Source organism: Mytilus trossulus, chromosome 6, assembly GCF_036588685.1.
Source record: "Mytilus trossulus isolate FHL-02 chromosome 6, PNRI_Mtr1.1.1.hap1, whole genome shotgun sequence".
NCBI lineage: Eukaryota > Metazoa > Mollusca > Bivalvia > Mytilida > Mytilidae > Mytilus > Mytilus trossulus.
Genome location: NC_086378.1, coordinates 17,866,961 through 17,886,676, shown reverse-complemented (window position 1 = coordinate 17,886,676; position 19,716 = coordinate 17,866,961). Strand labels below are relative to the sequence as shown.

At 31.0% G+C, this 19,716-nt stretch overlaps 2 protein-coding genes across 3 annotated transcripts; both read right to left on the bottom strand.

Annotated features, from left to right (window-relative positions):
• Positions 1-3,321: 3,321 nt before the first annotated feature.
• Positions 3,322-13,435, bottom strand: LOC134723237 (tetraspanin-18B-like). 2 transcript variants are annotated; one of them, XM_063586858.1, is made up of 7 exons: positions 13,351-13,435; positions 8,451-8,534; positions 7,066-7,404; positions 6,038-6,145; positions 4,874-5,050; positions 4,105-4,188; positions 3,322-3,496 (listed from the first exon to the last, which is right to left on the bottom strand). In XM_063586858.1, exons 2-7 carry the CDS (start codon positions 8,508-8,510, stop codon positions 3,425-3,427), a joined length of 840 nt encoding a protein of 279 aa, XP_063442928.1. In that variant the 5' UTR covers positions 8,511-8,534; positions 13,351-13,435; the 3' UTR covers positions 3,322-3,424. The 2 variants fall into 2 exon arrangements, with proteins under 2 accessions (XP_063442928.1, XP_063442927.1); XM_063586857.1 differs by lacking the exon at positions 13,351-13,435 and having other exon boundaries at positions 8,451-8,797.
• A 1,645-nt stretch (positions 13,436-15,080) lies between these two features.
• Positions 15,081-19,269, bottom strand: LOC134720881 (tetraspanin-16-like). The gene is made up of 6 exons (XM_063583429.1): positions 19,077-19,269; positions 18,106-18,441; positions 17,509-17,616; positions 16,845-17,024; positions 15,915-15,998; positions 15,081-15,456 (listed from the first exon to the last, which is right to left on the bottom strand). Exons 1-6 carry the CDS (start codon positions 19,134-19,136, stop codon positions 15,322-15,324), a joined length of 903 nt encoding a protein of 300 aa, XP_063439499.1. The 5' UTR covers positions 19,137-19,269; the 3' UTR covers positions 15,081-15,321.
• Between the last annotated feature and the right edge of the window lie 447 nt (positions 19,270-19,716).

The window sequence follows — 19,716 nt, the reverse complement described above, 5'->3', positions numbered from 1 at the left end:
TCAAAATCTTTTTTGTCATGATGGTCTGTAAAGAAAAACTGCAGGGCATCAAAAAAGGAATTATTTCTATTGCAAAATACCAAAATTGTGTTGGGCCTTTGGCTTTGTCATGTTTGTAAAATTTGGGTGGTCAGGACTCAAAACCTTTGAACTACGTTGTACTACTTTCTGAGAAAGTTCTCTGATTATAAGAAAGAATATTTTTTCTTGAAATCAAATTTAGAAAATACCCTGATATACATGATACAGTATATGAGATCAAGTATAGTAATAATTGAAATTGGTCTAGATTGTATTTGACCATATAAAGAATTTTAAAAACAATGATTCTAAAATATCTTTTCAATTTGTATTAATTTTCAAATGACAATCTTGCATGCATTGATATTTAACAGTTGACATTGTGTATGTTATACAAGAATTTTAGTTTATTTTAGGTCTTAGTTCTGATACTGTCATGACTGTACATGTATACAGTCATATGCATTTACTTACTTTGTTATACATTACTGTTTAGAATATACTTATCATATAAAGGAATTTTAAATAAAATGTATCTTAAAATATCATAAAATGTTCTACCAAGACATATTCAAGTTATAGTCTGTGTGCAAACAAAAAAACACATGTCAATAAAGATACACAAAAGTTTTTTGAATAACATAAACATGATAAAAAATGAGAAAATGTGGTATGATTGCCAATGAGACACATCTCCACTTGTGTCAAAAAGAAGACAGCATAAATTTTATAATAAACATCTAGTAACATGGAATTTCATTCAGTTAGTTCTTTTGATTTGTTGTTCTCTGCTTTCAGCTACCAATAAAAATTGGTCTATTTATGAAGTCTTATATATGACATGTATGAAGTGAGAGTTAGAAATTACTGACAAGAAATTTCAATTTCTAAGAGATTTACTAGTTTTTTGGCAGGCATTGCTTCTCATAAAGTATTGTTCACTACATTCATCTAAGACAAACTCATTGCTGCCATAGCATTTTTGCCTCACATAGTGCCAGGTGAGCCATAGCCTTCACTTGGCATCATCACTGTCTTTAATCCTAGTAGCTGATCATCTTGCCAAAAAATATGGAAAAATTCTCCATTGGACTACTTTACTGATTTCATACACATTTGAACAGTATGATCCTTAGGGTATCTAGTATGAAGGTCGTATTTATTGTTCCTGTAAATTAACCATAATAGCTGCAATGGCTCAAAGTAGAACATTCTATGGATGTTAAAACACATGACTGGAGTGGCACTGGACTCTGATCTTGAAAACAACACGTATTATAACAGATAGAGAAAATCTAAAACTCCTGGAGTTTGAAGATCTAAATACACTCATGGTCTATTATGATAAAATTAAGAATGGAAATGGGGAATATGTCACAGAGACAGCAACCCAGCCAAAGAGTAGTAACAACTTCCCAGCTGACTACTGATGAGCAAAACAAGCTTGACAAAAATGCTGACATGATTAAAACCATTGGATGACTCCTTATAACTTTTTTGATGTAAATTGGGGGAGAGTGTCTTTCATCATGATAAATTAAGGGCTGAAAAACTAAATATCAAATATAAACAATTCAAGATTTATTTTTACAGGTGAGCGATTCAGCCTCTTAGGAAAGCTATTACACCTTGTTCTGGATCCATGTGTGTATAACATTTTTAGTTGACCACAGCAAAGTATAAGGACAACTATTGGCATACAGCAATTGATCATGTAAACAGTTCACATATCCAATTACACATTTCAAAGTACCTCTGGTAAATGACAGATTTTAACATCTTATCATACTTGAAGCTATATTCATCACTTCTAACAAATGACATTTATCTTGAACATTGAATTCACAACTACTCAGTATAGCGAAACCATTCTAAGCCATTCCTTTGTACTGCCTCCTTAGATCCATTGAATACTTCATACCAGAATTGTCCTGAACAAACATGGAATATTTGCCATTGAACACTAATAAAAATCAACTAATCAGTATATTATTCGTTTGTGTAACCACTTTTGACCACAAGTCTTAATAGCTTAAAAAATATACTGCAATTAATTTATGTCAAAATTACATGAAGGTTATATTGTTAATTTTTAAATCGCAGATTAAAATCGGAAATCAAATGAAATCTCGTGCAATTCAAATGTCCTAGAGCTTCACCCAAAAGACAATACAATATACAGCTAACAAAAACAGAAATCACAAGTCGAAGAAGAAAGACAACCAGTCATGGTTTAAAAAAAATAAGAAGAGACCAACATTTAACTCTACAGAAAACGAATCTCACAAATGCAGAAACAATTTTACATTCGGACAGACTGCAAATTGTTAGGTGATGAAAATATGGACATGATCTGCAGCTTACACTTCCGGAGCACCTGAGATCATCCCCAGTTCAAGGTTGTTGTGATGTTCGTGTTGCCCAGTCTTTGGTTTTGTGTTGTGTTTCACATATTAACAATATTCTTCCTGCTGGACTTTTTCTTGTTTAGCCATGGCGTGGTCAGTTTATTTTCGACTTATGAGTTTGAATGTCCATTTTAACAATTTATATCTTTAGCCTTTTCTTCACAATAATAGTTACATGAATAGCTGTGTGGTGGTTACTGTCTTTAAAGTTTTCATTCTCGAGCAAGCAGTTCTCATTGAGTACACAAAAATCAATATGTGACGTCAACAACTTTTATTTCTTATATAATTAACAAACACTAATGTTTACTCAACGTACTACTTGTCTGCCAGCAGACAACACTACAGTGGGCTGAGGACTAAATACATAATTACAATAACAATTAACGGCTTTGTAATATAATAAGACAAAACGGACCATGCATACTTCCAGAATGTATTTTAAACTTTTCATAAAAAAGAAGAAAATAGTTTAGATTAAATTTGACTGTATAAAACAAAGACTTTCAATTGTGAAAAAAGTTTTTAAAACAATTACAGTCACAACAGTTGCATTGAATACGACATTTTTGACATGATACTTTTAGAAAAGTTTCATAATGTTAAAACAGAAAAGTCAACTAAGTTACGTTTGTTCACTGATTCGTTATATTTGATGTCAGTGAAGAATACTTTGCACTCTTCAAAAATGACAATTAACTTTTGTCTTATTTAGTTGCATTTTGCAGGGGCGAATCCATGAAGTATGTTGAGTGGACCAAGATGAATGATTTTTGCTGTTTTTTTAAGTCTTCATTATTTTTATTTCAATATGCGAACTCTCCTTGAATCCATCATCATTTTTTTTTATATCCTGAAGGCACATTTATTATGTCCTATAGATAAAGTGCAGAACCCAGTTTTCATCCGCTGCATATAATGCTTTAGCATTAGTCAATTATATATTATAATAAGCGAATCAATTGCTTCTATATAAGTCAGTTCGAGTCACAGTATCATCCTTTCGGTTTGACTTTGTTTTGGCTGTTGTCTGAATACATACATAAAGCAACAAGGAAAAATATAATCTGAAAAATAAAAAAAATGAAATATTAAAAAATGAGCAAAAATAAAATAAGCAGCTGTGAATATTAAAATAAACACAAAAGTTTAGGCAATTTCTAAGGCAAAAATACAGATTTAAAAGTCATTTTTGTTTTTAGACTGAAAAGTTTAAGAAAATAAAAAAATCGGTTCTGCAATTGCACGGCTTCAACATCCGTAAGTAGACAAAAACTAGTGGAATTGAATTTCGAAGAGTCTAAATAAAATATTTGAAAGGGCATTGCTTTAAAGATTACATAGATGAGACAGTTTCAAAATATTGCAAAATTTTGAAACAGAAGAAGCATGATAAAAACAAATATTGTGTTTTTAAATTTTTGATATGAAAATGTCAAGAACATTTATTTTCTTAAAAACTCATCATCTATCATATTGACAGCAATTTTATTCCTTATTGCACATTTATATTTGGGTTATATAATTATAGACATACGACAACATGTTGTTAACATGAAATTGTAGTATTGTACATTTTAGTAAAGATTTAGATACTTGTTTTTTACCGCTGGTGTGAAATAAATTGAGTGGAAATTAACCTTCATCTTAAATACACTTTTCCTCTCATACATACCTGCATAACTAAACATACTGATATTATTGATGCTGTGATTGCGACATTGCCAAGAGCAAGATCCCATATTTCATCAAAACAACCCTGCAAAAATTGTGATAAATAAATCGAGCGAAAATTACAAAAGAAATCGTTTTGATTTAAGTTAAATATTGCATCTGGTTTCGCTTTGTTTAATTTCGTTTAAATTATTAAAAAAAAAATTAACATCTAAGTTGGAATTAGTAGCATTTTCGTTATCTAGCGATTGCATTCTCATAACGTAAACATTACTGTTGATTCACGTGTTTATACACCATTGGCTCTGTGTAAGTTTATCCAACAGCTCCAACAACTGTATACACGATTTGTGATATTCACAGATTTGGCTTTACTATGTCTTTTTCGGTTTTATCTGCTCTTCAACATTTCTTTCAGATTTTGGACGGTCAAATAATTTGATTTGGCCGCGAGCATCAATGGAAATACATATATTGTCGAAATTCGCTTCTGGTGCATTACACTTGGTGTCGTATATATCATGATTCTTGATGATGCAACGTCATGCCTCTTTTTAGTCATACATATTATCTGAGCTATTTCTATTTTATTATGACATTTAGAAATCATGATATAGTAAGCCTGTGTTTAGGTTTTATTCTTTTATCTAATTGTTCTCTCCACTACATTATTTTAGGTAAAGTCAGCACAAACAATTAAACCTCCACTTTTTTTAAGTCTTTAATTTAAATCCTCATTGTAAAATTAATAATGCTAATGCTATATATACCGTATTATAATTGTTGGTGCTTGTTGATAAAGGACTCTGAGCACATGAAAGATCAGCAGAAGAAGGTAACGTTTTACAGCAGCTGAGTGGTGTCACTAGTGCTCCACTTGACAAATTTTTCACCCAATTTGTCGCTTCTGAGAAATCATAATAGTTGTCTATTCCACAACATTGAAACTAAAATGTTAAAAAAATGTGTTTGTTATCACTTATTTTAGTTTAATAATAACAAGAACGTCACAGTGTAATGAAAGGATATTTTTTAAGGATGTTCGCTTCTCTTGTTTTAGAATTTTGGCCAGATATTCGGAATCTTCTGGTTTCATCCATGTAGTTTCATTTAAAAAATTTGCCCATCAACCCCTACTTTTCTTTTCAGAAGCAAAGATGTCAATGTTAAATATATGAAAAATTAAAAGAGAATTATTTCCCGCCAAATTTTCAATTACTTATATCTCAAAAACCAGCATATTGACCCTTCAATTTTTCTTTGGTTATATCCTATCATTGTATAACAGTCTTTTTAAATGCTTTTTGTACATTCATATGCTACTATGATACTACCATAACATATGTACGCTTTTGCATGCAAGCAATTCATTAAACATGCTCCAATTGTCCTCCACAATGAATAATTTTTGATCTTATTCAAATTAAAATTCATAACACATTGCAAATATTATCATACGAAATGATAGTTTTGAAAATATGTGCTTTTTGTGTAAATTCTCCAAAGGTCATCATCAGATCAGTAGTCTGAGAATCAATGCTGACATGCCGTACTTTAACCTATAATGGTTTAATTTTTAAATTGTTATTTGGATGGAGAGTTGTCTCATTGGCACTCACACCACATCTTCCTATATCTATGATTAAATATATCAAAACTTTCTAAATTGTACGTGTATATTTGAGAATTTTTAAACAAACCACTAAGTTTCAAATCCCATAAGTAAAGATGACCAAAGATATATTAGGAGGCTTCTTATTTTTTGTCATATAGTTCTTTAACGTTTCTTAAGTGGTTTTGTCATTTTTTGTCTAGTCCATGACTTAAGACTAAATTCTTAATACAATACTAAATAACCTTATATTGCATATATAAGTAGTTTACAATCGTACTGTAAATGAAGATGTTGAGAACATTACCAGAACATTACCTACCTTTTGATTAACAAAATTCCATCCTATTGATACAACATTAGTTCCATTTAACCCAGCAAAATCTGACTGTATTGTAGAGTTTAACGAATCTTTGACAGGTGCTGTTATCTGAAGTTTTAAACATAGTAACATATTAGTATTTAGTATTTTACATTACATTAAAATATACCTGCTATGAATCTTAAGGGGTTACACTGTTAACCAAAAATGTCCAGGGATTAAGTATAGTGGAGGGTGTTTGTGCTGATTCGACAAGAGGCGTCATAATTGGCTCGTATTTGAACTTTAACTCGTATGTTGGCATTGCACGAGGTCATGCGATACTCTCAGATCTGCATTTTGTGTCTTTTTGTTTTTAGTAATGGACGACATCAAAAGTTTAATGTAGGATAAAAAAAAATCACTTAGTTTTTTTTACTGACCCACCCCCTCTTATCTTACTGATCCAGAAAAATTGATTGCCCAATATGGATCTATGTCAAAATCGATGTCAAATAAACAAAACTTGCAGCAATTGTATCCCTCCCCAAACTATTTGGTGGCGTCCCTTAGTTGCATTTGTGGTTCGTATATATCAAGAAGTTCAGCCCTCAGCAATTTTACCCCTCCCCAAACTATTTGATGGCGTCCCTTAGTTGCATTTGTGGTTCGTATATATCAAGAAGTTCAGCCCTGCTCAACTTTTAAGTTTGCGTCTAACGTTGTGCTGCAATACTATTCTTTCAGGTTGGGTGCCACCACACAAGTTTAACCCCGCCACATCCTGTCTTTATAGTCACGAGCCTCTAATTCATCTGTTGCTTTATATAATATTTCGTTTTAGTTTATTATTTTGTACTTTAATCAGGCAGTAAGTTTTCGCGTTGAAATTGTTTTACATTTGTTATTTTGGGGCATGATATAGCTTGCTCTGTGGTATGGGTTTCGCTCCTTCTAGGAGGTCGTACGGTGACCAAAGTTGCTAGTATCATCGTCAATCATACGACATCTTCTTATTTTTATAAACTTATTTCATAATATAGACTTACCATTTCAGGTTTCCAATAAAACATTCCCATAGCTAGAACCTGTGCAGCAATAATCACAAACATCACAACGCTGTAGATCAACAGAAGACATTTAGCTTTCTTAACAGCTCCAATAACTGCTACAAAGGTAATGATGACGATTATAACTCCAGATACTATTAAAGCTATTGGGAGACTTCCAGCAAGTTCCGATAAGCTGAAGTCCAATGTAACATCACCGTATCCAGCTTTGGACAGTGAATCTTCTAAACTTGCTATAATGCTTTCATAATAACTCTTAAACAGACTTTCACCGAACTTTGCAATAAGTCCAACGACAAGCAGAACGAGGCCTATCAACTGAAAAAGAAAAAAGTAATTTTTAGGAGCTAATGTTTACTACCCTATCATATTTGATGTTATTTCACAGGAATAATTCACCCACAGTTAGCACCAAGCAAGGTTATGATAATGTATAGAAATCCACAGTTACATAATTTTTGGTCTGCCCTTTTTAATGTTATTTCATGCGAATAATTCACCCACAGTTAGCACCAAGCTGGGTTATGATAATGTATAGAAATCCACAGTTACATAATTTTTGGTCTGCCCTTTTTAATGTTATTTCATGCGAATAATTCACCCACAGTTAGCACCAAGCTGGGTTATGATAATGTATAGAAATCCACAGTAACATAATTTTTGGTCTGCCCTTTTTAATAAAGGTTAATGATATATGTGTAGAATGTGTGAACAAACAACTAATCTACTAAACTGGGAAGCAAATAAAAACCGCATTTGTTTTGGTTGGAATCCTGGTACCTTTGATAACTATACTTGATTAGTTTCAAATATGAAGAAATCACAAATGTGTAGTTTTGCCATTTTTTTCACATTCTGATCTCGATCATGCAACATTTTGATAAAATTTCCTACACATATTGTATTTTATTTTTAAACGTTTAAGTGTTTGAAACGTGATATCGTATAAGTTGTGCATAAAGACACCTTGCGATTAACATAATTAAGCAATTATACTTAAATTTCATGCAGTTTATTAAACTAAATATGCATTTATATAATCCATTGAACGATTATATAAATACTTTTTCCTAAAATGTTTTTATGCTTTATTTTCTTGTATAAAATATTATATAAACTAATTTCTGAATACTGTTTTAGATTTTAGCGCATATATATATACCAATTTTCTATCCTGGTCTCTATGACGAGTTTATTAGAATACAAAAAAAAACGAATGCTATGACAATCCACTATAAAACATCAAGATATAAAAGATGATGCAGAAGGTTAAAAAATGATCACACTTTTTAATCTAAACAAACAAGACCAACCTGTGTGATTTAAATGAAAGTTATAACATTTACCTGGAATATTTTACTTACCAAAAATATGATGTTGGTAACGATAAGAAATATCCTACCGATAGTCATAAGACATCCCATAACGTATAACGCACTTTTTTAAAACTGCAAGAAGATAAATAAATATTGCTTTAATATCACATTTTGAATTGTATTAAAAAATATTTATTCCATGTTAAATTTCACGTCATAAAATGACATCTATGTTGCATTTATGTAATGACACTCTTTCACCTCCGTTTAAATTCCATGTCTATTAACAGCTCTTTATGATCCTTTGTGTTTATGCACGAACCAGTCGATAAAAATCGAGACGTCACAAGGAGCACTTCACAAAGAACATAGGTAACCAAAGCAAATCAAGTCAGTCGAGATATTGACTATCATTTCAAATGATTTAATCAATATATTAATTCTCACATTTTCTCTTCATAGTGTCAATAGAATTTGAGATTTAACCGAGAATCATTCACTTACTTGTAAGAAATGGTTACTTACTTATTTACACTTTTCATTTTTAGTAGTGAAACATCCGCTTTTGAGAGACCGAAATAAAAATTTGAAGCAAAAAAAGAAGGAAAAAGTAGAAATGGTTAATAAGAAATTGTAATTTCTCTAAACTATCAGTGACGTAAACAGTCCGAGCAATGGATAGACATTACCATTAAGAAAAATTACAGAAAACTGCTACCAATTATTTTCTTTCAGTATACATGAACTGAAGTGTGAAAGAAAATCTCCTGTATATATCACCCATTGACCTTAGAATTGTACTTCGGACCATAGTTTTGTCTGATTATTGACCTCTTTGGAATCGTTTATAAAATCGATATTCCAAATACAACTACATAAGTAAACAGATGTGACCATGCTTAAAATTGTGCTTCAAAACAGTCTTTCTATATTTTTAATTTGTTTGGTTGATGAAAATACAACTTTAAGATAACTTTTTTTCAAATATGACAGTCTCATTACCAGGGTCTTGGACGATCGTGTAGCTTTTCAATTACAGAAAATAAGTGCTTGAAAAAGACATTGTGTAGGCCATATTTCTTAAAAGAATCACGTTAAATGTCTTTCAGGGCTAGTTTAACGATGTTCGATTTCTATAATATTTTAAGAACAGATCGATGTCTTGTTTTTTTTTCATTTCTAAACGCTCTAAAACTTAAAATAATTGTTTCTTTAGCATGATGTTTAGTTTTTGAATGCTCAGTTGTTGTGTTTCTGTGAAATGTCCTTTGCTCGTAGCCTTCAAGAAAATGTAATAACATAATTTCAAATGAATAAGGAACGAAGTTTTTGATAGATATAGCACAGACATCTGTGAAATAAATTATAACAAGACAAAAAAAAAAAAAAAATGATAAACAGAAAGTTAGCTTGTGTATTTGAAATTTAGTAAAAAAAAACAGACGTATCTAGCATTAAAGTTCATAGTTCTTTTAGAAGTCATTTAAATGTTTATTTTGAATTTGTAAGTAAATAAACAACACACTTGAAAGTAATAAATTGAAACTTGAGTAGATCGTGTGTTGTTAACCTTAACTTAGAAGTACGGCTTCCGTGTAAAAACTGAAAATCATAAATATAACTAAAATATAGTAATGGGAATACTTGTACATGGAATGGAGAAGGATGTAAGTGTTGCATGATTTATGACAACTGTTATAAACTCATTGAAAAGGCATACCTAGTAAATGTTTCAATTGGTAAACGTTGAAAAATACATCATCATGCATTCGATTTTGTTTCTAAAGAAGAGTCATTTATTTTGAACTATAATTATGAGCAAAACGTAAAAAAACAACTGTATATCACAAATTTAAAATCAGTATCTACAATAAGAGTAGTCTCAGAGTTTAAGACTGGAACCAAGTTGTGAGTTGACTTTGTATAGAATATTATAATTTCTATTTTATTCATATTTAATTCCGTTTAAATAATACGCGTTACTGAAATTACTTTTATAAGCTAGACTAGACTCCCTCATACTAATAAATTTTATAGGGAACATTGTTAACTTAAATATAGATCTACCATATCTGTCCTCTATTTTCACTATTATTTGTAAGTTTGCAGTTTATGATAAAATGATAAAGTGTGAGTCTCGACTATGCTGGATACCGTTAAGCTACGCATAGAAGATGGATGGGGGTGGGGGCTCATGGCTAAACAGGGGCGAAAGATGAATTATTTATATTTGGTGCAAAGATTAATCAAGTACTTAATAAAGTATTCCGAATCAGGAATCTGATTTCAGTTCGAAAATAGATTAAAGGGTCCTTGGTACAGCAATTAAAAAAACGTAAGATTTATTTCAATTATAACCACGGTACACATACCATTAATAACTTAAATCAACTGAAACTTCTGTGCTTTGTTTTGAAATGAAAATATAAAAACGAAATTACATTTTCTATCAAATTTGACTTTAAACATGATGAAAAGCGTACATGAAATACAAAGACGCCCTTTTAATTGTGTTAAAAAATATTTACCCTACACAGTATATTACAATTGGCTATTGTTTTTTGATTTTTGTTACTCTTTCCTACCTGAATTAAAAATTTTGAACATTGATTTTATTTTGTTCTCACTGTTTGTTTAATTCTCATTTCTTTAATATTATATCGGACCAATCTTACTCGGAGACAATAATCTTTAAGTAGGACTTTTACTTTCAATTGTCAATATTTAAAGAGTTTATGGCCAATTGAAAAAAAAAGTTAAAATATTATTTCATCATTTTTATTTTTTCATAATATGTTATGCAGTTTTATTAAAACTTATCATAATACTTTTATGCTAAAGTATGTAATTTTCATATTGGCTTTTTTGTTTTTTTTTCAACGACTTTTTGTGTACAAAATCTTTGTGCTTTTCTTTACTGAGAGCACCAGAGAAGATTAGTTATTATAAATTATAACAAACTGCCTAACCCTTCTTTAAATAAGAGAACGGTGGTGTTACGAAACATTAACACAAGCTTAACATATCAAACGGAAAAGGGTATTTTTATATATTTGTCTTTCACATTTGTACTATTTTTCGTAATGCAATTTCATAATATTTTGAATAACATTATTTCATTGGATTTTAAAGGGAAAGGCATTTATGAAATACTCATGTTACATTACTGCGAATTTGTGACGTAATATTACTTGTATATCAGTTTACCTTCTTAACATTAGAATAAAGCTCAAATTATTTGCAGCAAGTAACACAAGAGCATATAACATGTACAAATACGGAAGAACTTTGTAAAGCTGTAAAACTTCCATATCAGTTTCATGTGTTCATGGTGTCAGTATTGCTCGACTATCAACTACTTATTTACGCAAAAATCCATATATTTATAACTATGGGAATATTTATTATAAGAAGAATTAACTTAAGGTTATACTGAATAAAACACCACGCAGAGAAATGGAACATAAACATTATTAATTAAGTCCAAAAAAGATAGAACTTTAGAAAATGTAAAGAACATGGAATCACTGCCATGAAAGATGTGGTGTTGCTGTTAAGTGAGGGTTTGGATGGGGTTAAATGATTAAAGAATAATGCCCTTAAAAAATGAAGATTAGAGAATAATGAGCCAAAAAATTGAAGATTAGAGAATAAAAGGGTTAACAGAATAACAGACCCCCCCCCACCCATCCATACCCTCTTAAGTGATGCAAGTTTAACCACTGTACCACTATTTAATCCGAAAAGCCAATTAATATGGGCGTTCATAAAAGACTCTTTGTCACAGGTTAAAATTGAATTTTACATAGTAGAGGCGGATTAAAAAAGGGCCGGGGTTATGGAGCTTGAAAGTTTCCATATTATAGAATAATATAACTTTTGTGATTCCCAAAATTATTCATATCTAATTCATGATTGAAGGAGGGTCGAAAGATACCAGAGGGACAATCAAACTCGTAGATTGAAAATAAACTGACAATGCCATGGCTAAAAAAGAAAAAAACAGACAGACAAATAAAAGACACAATATAGAAAACTAAAGAATAAGCAACACGAACTGTATACAGCTGTATGCATGTACTACACATTGCTACACTCGGATTGCATTATAATATTAAATCTTTTTTTTTCAGATATCAAACCTGGATTGATTTTAAACTAATATCTGAGTTCATAAATCTTGTCATTAAATTAAATCCCCAAATATCTGATTATGTATTTATGTTTCAATAAATCGTGTTCATAATTGTCAATATTTACACAAATAGTTCATTCAATAAGATGTCTTTACTTATATAATATTCCGTCATTCCACACAGTCGCACGACCACAAAAGAAGCAAGCTGCTTTCCGCTTAGCGGTGAAAAATACAGAAATAGTAAAGATAAGTTTCAGCTCTTTTAATCATCAAATAAATGTAGATACGAGGAACAAATGAATGAGGCAATATCAAAACGTTTATATTTAGAAGACCTAATTTAGACTTGGTACGAACACGAGTTGGGGTTGTACGATTTGTGTCAACAGAATAATAAGTACAGACTTTTCTTTCACCTACTCTTCGGAGCGCATAGTTCTATCTATTTTATACTGTTCCGTGACGGATAATTTCAAAAGCAGATTAAATTCCTTCTTATAATGATGAATACTATGTAACTTACAAAAGTAGTTTAATTAAAATGTATGGACCTCTGATTTCGTTACACAACTACACATGACTCATTAGATCTAGAGACTCATACATGTATGTAGTATAACGAAATCAGAGACTCATATGTAGTATAACGAAATCAGAGACTCATATGTAGTATAACGAAATCAGAGACTCATATGTAGTATAACGAAATCAGAATTTCGTATGAAGTGTAACGAAATCAGAGGTCTACATTTTAATCAGACTGCTTTCAAACGGTTCAGATGAGGTACATATATAAACATGAAGGCTTACTCAGAATAACAGAATTTAAATTTCTCCTAAGCTATAAAACAACTTCCTGTTACCATCATGGACTTTGATACAAGGGATAGATATACATATTTAAGTTTTATGTGACAAACCGCTTTCCCTTTAAACTGAATAATATGGAACATAGTTCCATTGTTCGACCCGCACGTTTGTTAAAAAATGTTCATGAGGTCGGGTGTCAAGGGGAGATTAAAAATGCACAATTATGATATAAAACCTAAGTTTAGTGCATATTCCCTAGGGTGTGTCATCTTTCTTTTAATTTATAACTACTAGTATATTGACGTTACTTTTTTTAACAAGATCAAGTATCCTGCTTTTAATAATAAATAGATATAGTAACCTAAACGAAAGTGCATCTTAATTAAACGATTTTATAATAAGACAAATACAAACCAACTATCAAGAGTATAAAATACATTTTCGTTGTAATAAAATTTCATTGCAAATTTTGGCGATATGAAATACTGTAATTAAACTATTATAAAACGTTCTATCATTTTTTCATTATCAGACCTAAAATAAAACACAATTCTCATCCAGAAAACCAGTACATATGTTTAAAAAAAATCTTTACGGATATTTGCAGTAAGTAAAAACCTGGACGACAAAAAATAAGAAATGAATATAGAAAAAAAATTGGTATAAACAATTTAAAACCACAGCTGTGCCTTTATCTAATGAGATATGAAAAAAACATAAATGGACAAAGAAATAAGCACATCACTAAACCAATGAGATAATTACTTCATTCGAATCATGTACGGACCAAAGTTTACTAAATTTTTGTAGGTTCATTATCTGATATGATATTTTTTTATAAGGGCCTGGCATACCTGCAACATTTCAAAATGCCCATGTGGGTTTTACGTGCAAGATGATTCTCATAGTCCACTCCTGCAAAACCTTTTAAGAGGCATTCAACTTGGTTAATTTTGATCTTGTTTATTTGTTTCTTCATACTTTTACAATCCTATTCCTATAGTAAGATTGATTTTTTCGTTTGAAATTTTACAGAAAAAAACTCTTTAAATATTTCCCAATTGGTAGCCACCATGGGGGAAATCACCCGCAAACTAAACAAAATGATGTCCTATAGTGGCTAACTTCTGCGTCATTCGGTCTCTGGTGTCTAGTTGTCTCATTTGGAATTATACGACATCTTCTTCTTTTTTTATATATCAAATAAGAGAGAAAAAACAAGACAGTATCAAGAAATGAAAAAAACTAACCTTCTTTTATAATTAAGACCGTTCCTGAAATTATAAAAATGAGCGACACTGTAATTCCGACCTTTAATACGTAGATCAATACAGGTGCATATATATACAGCAACATAACAATTAATGAATCAATAGATAAACCTCTATAAAACATAAACGAAAACGTGACCTATATTACGCACAACAATAACCATGAGTTTCATCAAGGTAGAATTATGGTCAATGTGTATAGTCTTCTGACAAACGGTAGTCAAAACCTTGCAAAAATGGGGCACTAGTATATCTGTACACTACGGGTGTACAAGTACACAGCCGGTTGCGGTCAGAATTGGGGTGTTAACTAATGTATTGTGTACAAAGAGTACAACATGTATATATTTTTTTATTCAATTCTAGATTCACTCTATGCACAGAGAACATGAGCAATATGTTAAAAATGTAGAAAAAATGGACTTAATCACACTAAGGTCGGCAATGGAAAAAACAGAGAAAATATACAAGTACATGTATTTCATTTTAATAAACACTATCAGCAGACCTCATGTGTAACGCATTCATTCGTGTATAGTTGTGAGCAGGGTACATAGTTTTTACAAAATAGTGTTTTCCATGTAGAACTGTCTAAGAAACTGTCATCCCTACTTGACTTCAACTTCATATTTTCTCAGAATAGCAGACCACATGTGTAACGCATACAGTCATGTTTTTATGAGCAGAGTAAACATAGTTTTTACAATTTAGTTTTCCATGTAGATATATCCAAGAAACTGTCATCACTACTTGGCTTGAATTTCTTGTATTCATCTTTCTTATCGTCATTCTTATTTGCGTACACTATAGCTATAGTAATTATAATGAATATTATCTGAAAAAAAGGAAAAGAAAAACATAATAGTAAAGAAACTCATATTTTTTAAAGCAACACTTTAAACAAATCTTAAAAAGAAAGCTTGCACTTCAGAACACCCATGTTGATATTCGTTACAAAGGCGGTGAACGTGGTACAAAACAACCATAAAAGATATTGCAGCAATAGATAACTTCTTCCTTTTACCTTTCTTTTTTTCTTTTTTTTTTATATTTTTGTATGGATATTGTATGAAATATGTGTCGTAATTGAAGATGTTGAATTACGACAACAGACGCGTAAAATTGAATGGCATAAATAAACATCTAGCAACATTTACCGACCGTCACCATGAATCGCAAAATACACTAGTTCTGCCGATGCATCAAACACCTAATACTTAAGGTACTATATATATAAAGTCATGACATAAGATGAAACAAGATTGTTTTTAAAGTTTTCTTTTTTATACATACCTGTATTAATAAACAAACAGATAAAATAGGAACTGTTACTGCAAGGTTGCCTACAACCATATTCCACATCGCATTAAAACATCCCTGAAATTAAAAAATAAGATAAAACATTATTTTTTGTAACTAGTAGCTTGTCCCTGTGTATAATCAAAAATAAAAATAAACTACATTATTTTTCCGTCTTTTTTTTATAAGTAAGTGAGATAGAATACGTGACTACCATGACATCAATCCAACGACACATATAATACACGATGTACCAAGTGACAGATGTCTATACAACTGAATGTACCAATGACAGATGTCTATACAACTGAATGTACCAATGACAGATGTCTATACAACTGAATGTACCAAATGACAGATGTCTATACAACTGACCCTAGTCTAAAAAGTTATAAATAAATTTAACATAAAAAAATCAAAGGCCAATCGTCAGCGGTACACTTTAGAATTTTTGACTGACTGTTAGTATGTATTTAGTTTTCATTGGTAAGTTACGCTTTCAATATGTTGTGACGGGATTGCTTCCCTTAGTAAATGTGTTAGATACTTAGTCAGTCGTGATCGATTGAGCCAAGAATGCACTTCTTTAACTCAGTCGGTATGTACGCGCATCATTTAAGGACAGAAGTTCCAGGCTCGACCTGGCTCGTCACCTGGTGCAGACAAGCACTTTTGTAAGAAAATTCGTGCTCTCCGGTTAAAATGTAAAACTCTAAGTTTTTTTTTAACAATAGTCATATGCCATATATAGCGTGATGTGGTATGGTTGTCAATGAGACAACTATTCACAATAGACGTAATGCCACACAAATTAACGTAGGTCACCGTGAGACCTTTGAACATAAACAAAACCCATTCAGAATCGTCAGTTATATATATATAAAAAAAAGGCCCCGAAATGTTGCCTATCATAAGTAAAAATACCTTGTGGAAGTTATTACTTGTGCCCGACAATGGATGTCTGGCACAGGTAAAGTCTTTTGATGTTGGTAAGGTTCTGCAACAGCTAATTGGTGTTCCTAGGACGTTCACATCTGTATAAAAACGCACCCATTTCGTGGCTCCCATGAAATCATGATAGCTGTCGACGCCACAGCAAGAAAACTGAAAAAAAGTCATAATATTAATCATTTGGAACGATCGAACGCAAATAATTTAGTTGTTTATTCTTTAGTTCATGTGTACTATTGTTGGTCTGTTTGTCTTTTTCATTTTTAGCCATGACGTTGTAAGTTTATTTTTGATTTATGAGTTTGACTGTCCCTTTGATATCTTTCGTCCCTCTCTTAGTTAAGACACACATAAGGTATTATAACTGATATACCAAATAAAGATTGGCAATATAGGGCAAAGCCATAAAACACATAAAAAAACGAAAAATCAGATTGTCCTTTAGAACAGAATACTGGAAGTATAAAAACATTTTTAATAACAAACACAATGGGTATTTATGACTGGATATTTTTGTCCCTCTTTATTCATTATCATATTGTTGTCAAAAGACATTTCGAGAAATTGTTTAGTGTGTGTATAGTCTCCATGTACTACAGACACGTCAATCCTAAGTTTTTCTTGACAGATGTCTTACCTTTTGATGAGCGAAGTTCCAACCAATAGATACAGAATTGGTTCCATTTAGGCCTTTATAATCTGATTTTATCTTTGACTTTAAGGAATCTTTAATTGGATCTGTGAACTGAAAGATAAATTGATTCAATTATATAATGCATGCATTTCATTGAATTAGGAAAAAATATTCTATACAGAGTCAAAGTGAATTTGTTGGGTCAAATTGCATAAATTATACAATTTACATTTTTGTATTGATATACATTTGTACTTTAAAATAGTAACCAAATTTCCTAAATCGCGTCTGTCGTACAAAATTTTAATCTTGGAATCTATGTAGAGTTAATGCCATGTTTTAATATTTTGTAGGAATTGTTTAACGTGTGTTATGCTGGGTGTTCTTATGGTTCACATTATCTTTTAAAAAATTCTTTCTATTTCTACATCTCCTGGTAAACATATGATAGTTTGTCTAAACTGTGACTTATGTTTTTGGTATGTTTATACCAAAGGTTTCACAAAGGCTAATATTTATGGTTTGTATCAAAAGAAGCATTAGCTATGCAAGTTCTTGGCTTTACATAAATGTGTGTGTGTGTGTGTTCGTGATTCTTACCAGTTCCGGTTGATAGTAGAAGATGGACAAGGTAATAATCTGTGTTATCATCAATACAATAAGTATCACACCATAGGTCAGGAGAACCCACGTTATTTCTCTTGTAGCACCCAAAATTCCAAGGAACGATATAATGCATATCAACACTCCACTGACCATTAAAGCCAAGGGCAAGTAGCCGGCAAACTCTGACAGACTGAAGTCTAATGTACGAGTTGAAAATCCAGCGGCGGATAACGATGTCTCTAAACTAACTATAGTGTTCGAGTAATAACTGTTAAACGCCTCTACAAATTGAAGGAGAAATCCAAAAATGGTCAAAGCTGCTCCAAAAAACTGAAATACAAGTATTAAATCAGAATTAATAATGAATTAATCTTAAAAAATAATGCAAAATATCAAATGAGTTTTTAGCAAAATAGGTTCTTGATAAACTAAATGAATATTTATTAGTTGTAGTCTATTTTCATAATCAAACGTCTCCGCTCATAAACAGCCAGTAATACGTGATTTTGTGTAATCTAAGTGTGTGTGTGTGTTTTTATATTATTTCTTTTATATAAATCGCAGTTTATAATTTGTTTTCAGGTCATAGTTTTGACAAGAACGGTTTGTCATGGAACATTTTGTGAATGTAAGAACGGAATCAAAATCTACATACAAAATAGAAAAATTCTTGAAGTTATTTCTTTTTGCATAAATTTGGACGTAGATAAGAAAAAATGTTTTCTTCAAAAGTTGTTTGCATCCTTTTGGAAATAAGCTCCAAAGTGACTAATTAATGATCCTGTTTATCATACTAAATACTGTATTAATTTCTATCAGATCATATCATACAATATATTTTATGTCTCTTTTTTACGGGCCATTATATAATTTTAGAGTATAAAAAATATAAATCTTATGTTAGTGCATCGTTACTATAAACCTCAACTATAATATATATAAAATAAAATTATAATAAGACTTACCAGAAAGACTGCATTAGTTAATCCAAGAAATAACCGTTCAGCAACCAGAAACCTGCCCATGATAAATTATGTATGTCCTTATGCTATTAAAACAAATTCACACTTTTTGAAAATCGATGTTACCTTTTTATATAAAGTTTTAATTCGAGGAAATATGTAACGTTACTATGGAAAAATCGCCCCGGGTAATTTAATCACAATTGAATTAGAAATTACTTAATCTTATTGAAAAATATTACATGCAATTATTGACACCCCTGTTTGAATAGCCTCTAATCCAAGTCGTGACATGTTTTCTAATAATATCCGCTTACTAGCCTTTACAGACACCATTCACTCCTAATTAATCAGAAAATAATTAATTGCTGAAATTTAAATAAAAAAAGGTCAATATGCAGATTGTAATTCAGAATCAGTACACTTGCGTTTTTGCAAGATAATATTAAACCTAAAGCAGACAACGCCAAACAGCATTATTTATGGAGAACTCGGACGATTTCCGATCTCGCTTACAGTTAAAATGCGAATGATAAAATTTTGGTGTAGATTAGTAAATGGGGAAGATGAAAAAATCTCCTCAATTCTTTACAAATTGCTGTTTATATATTTTGAGAATTATGGCTTTGAAAGCAAATGGTTG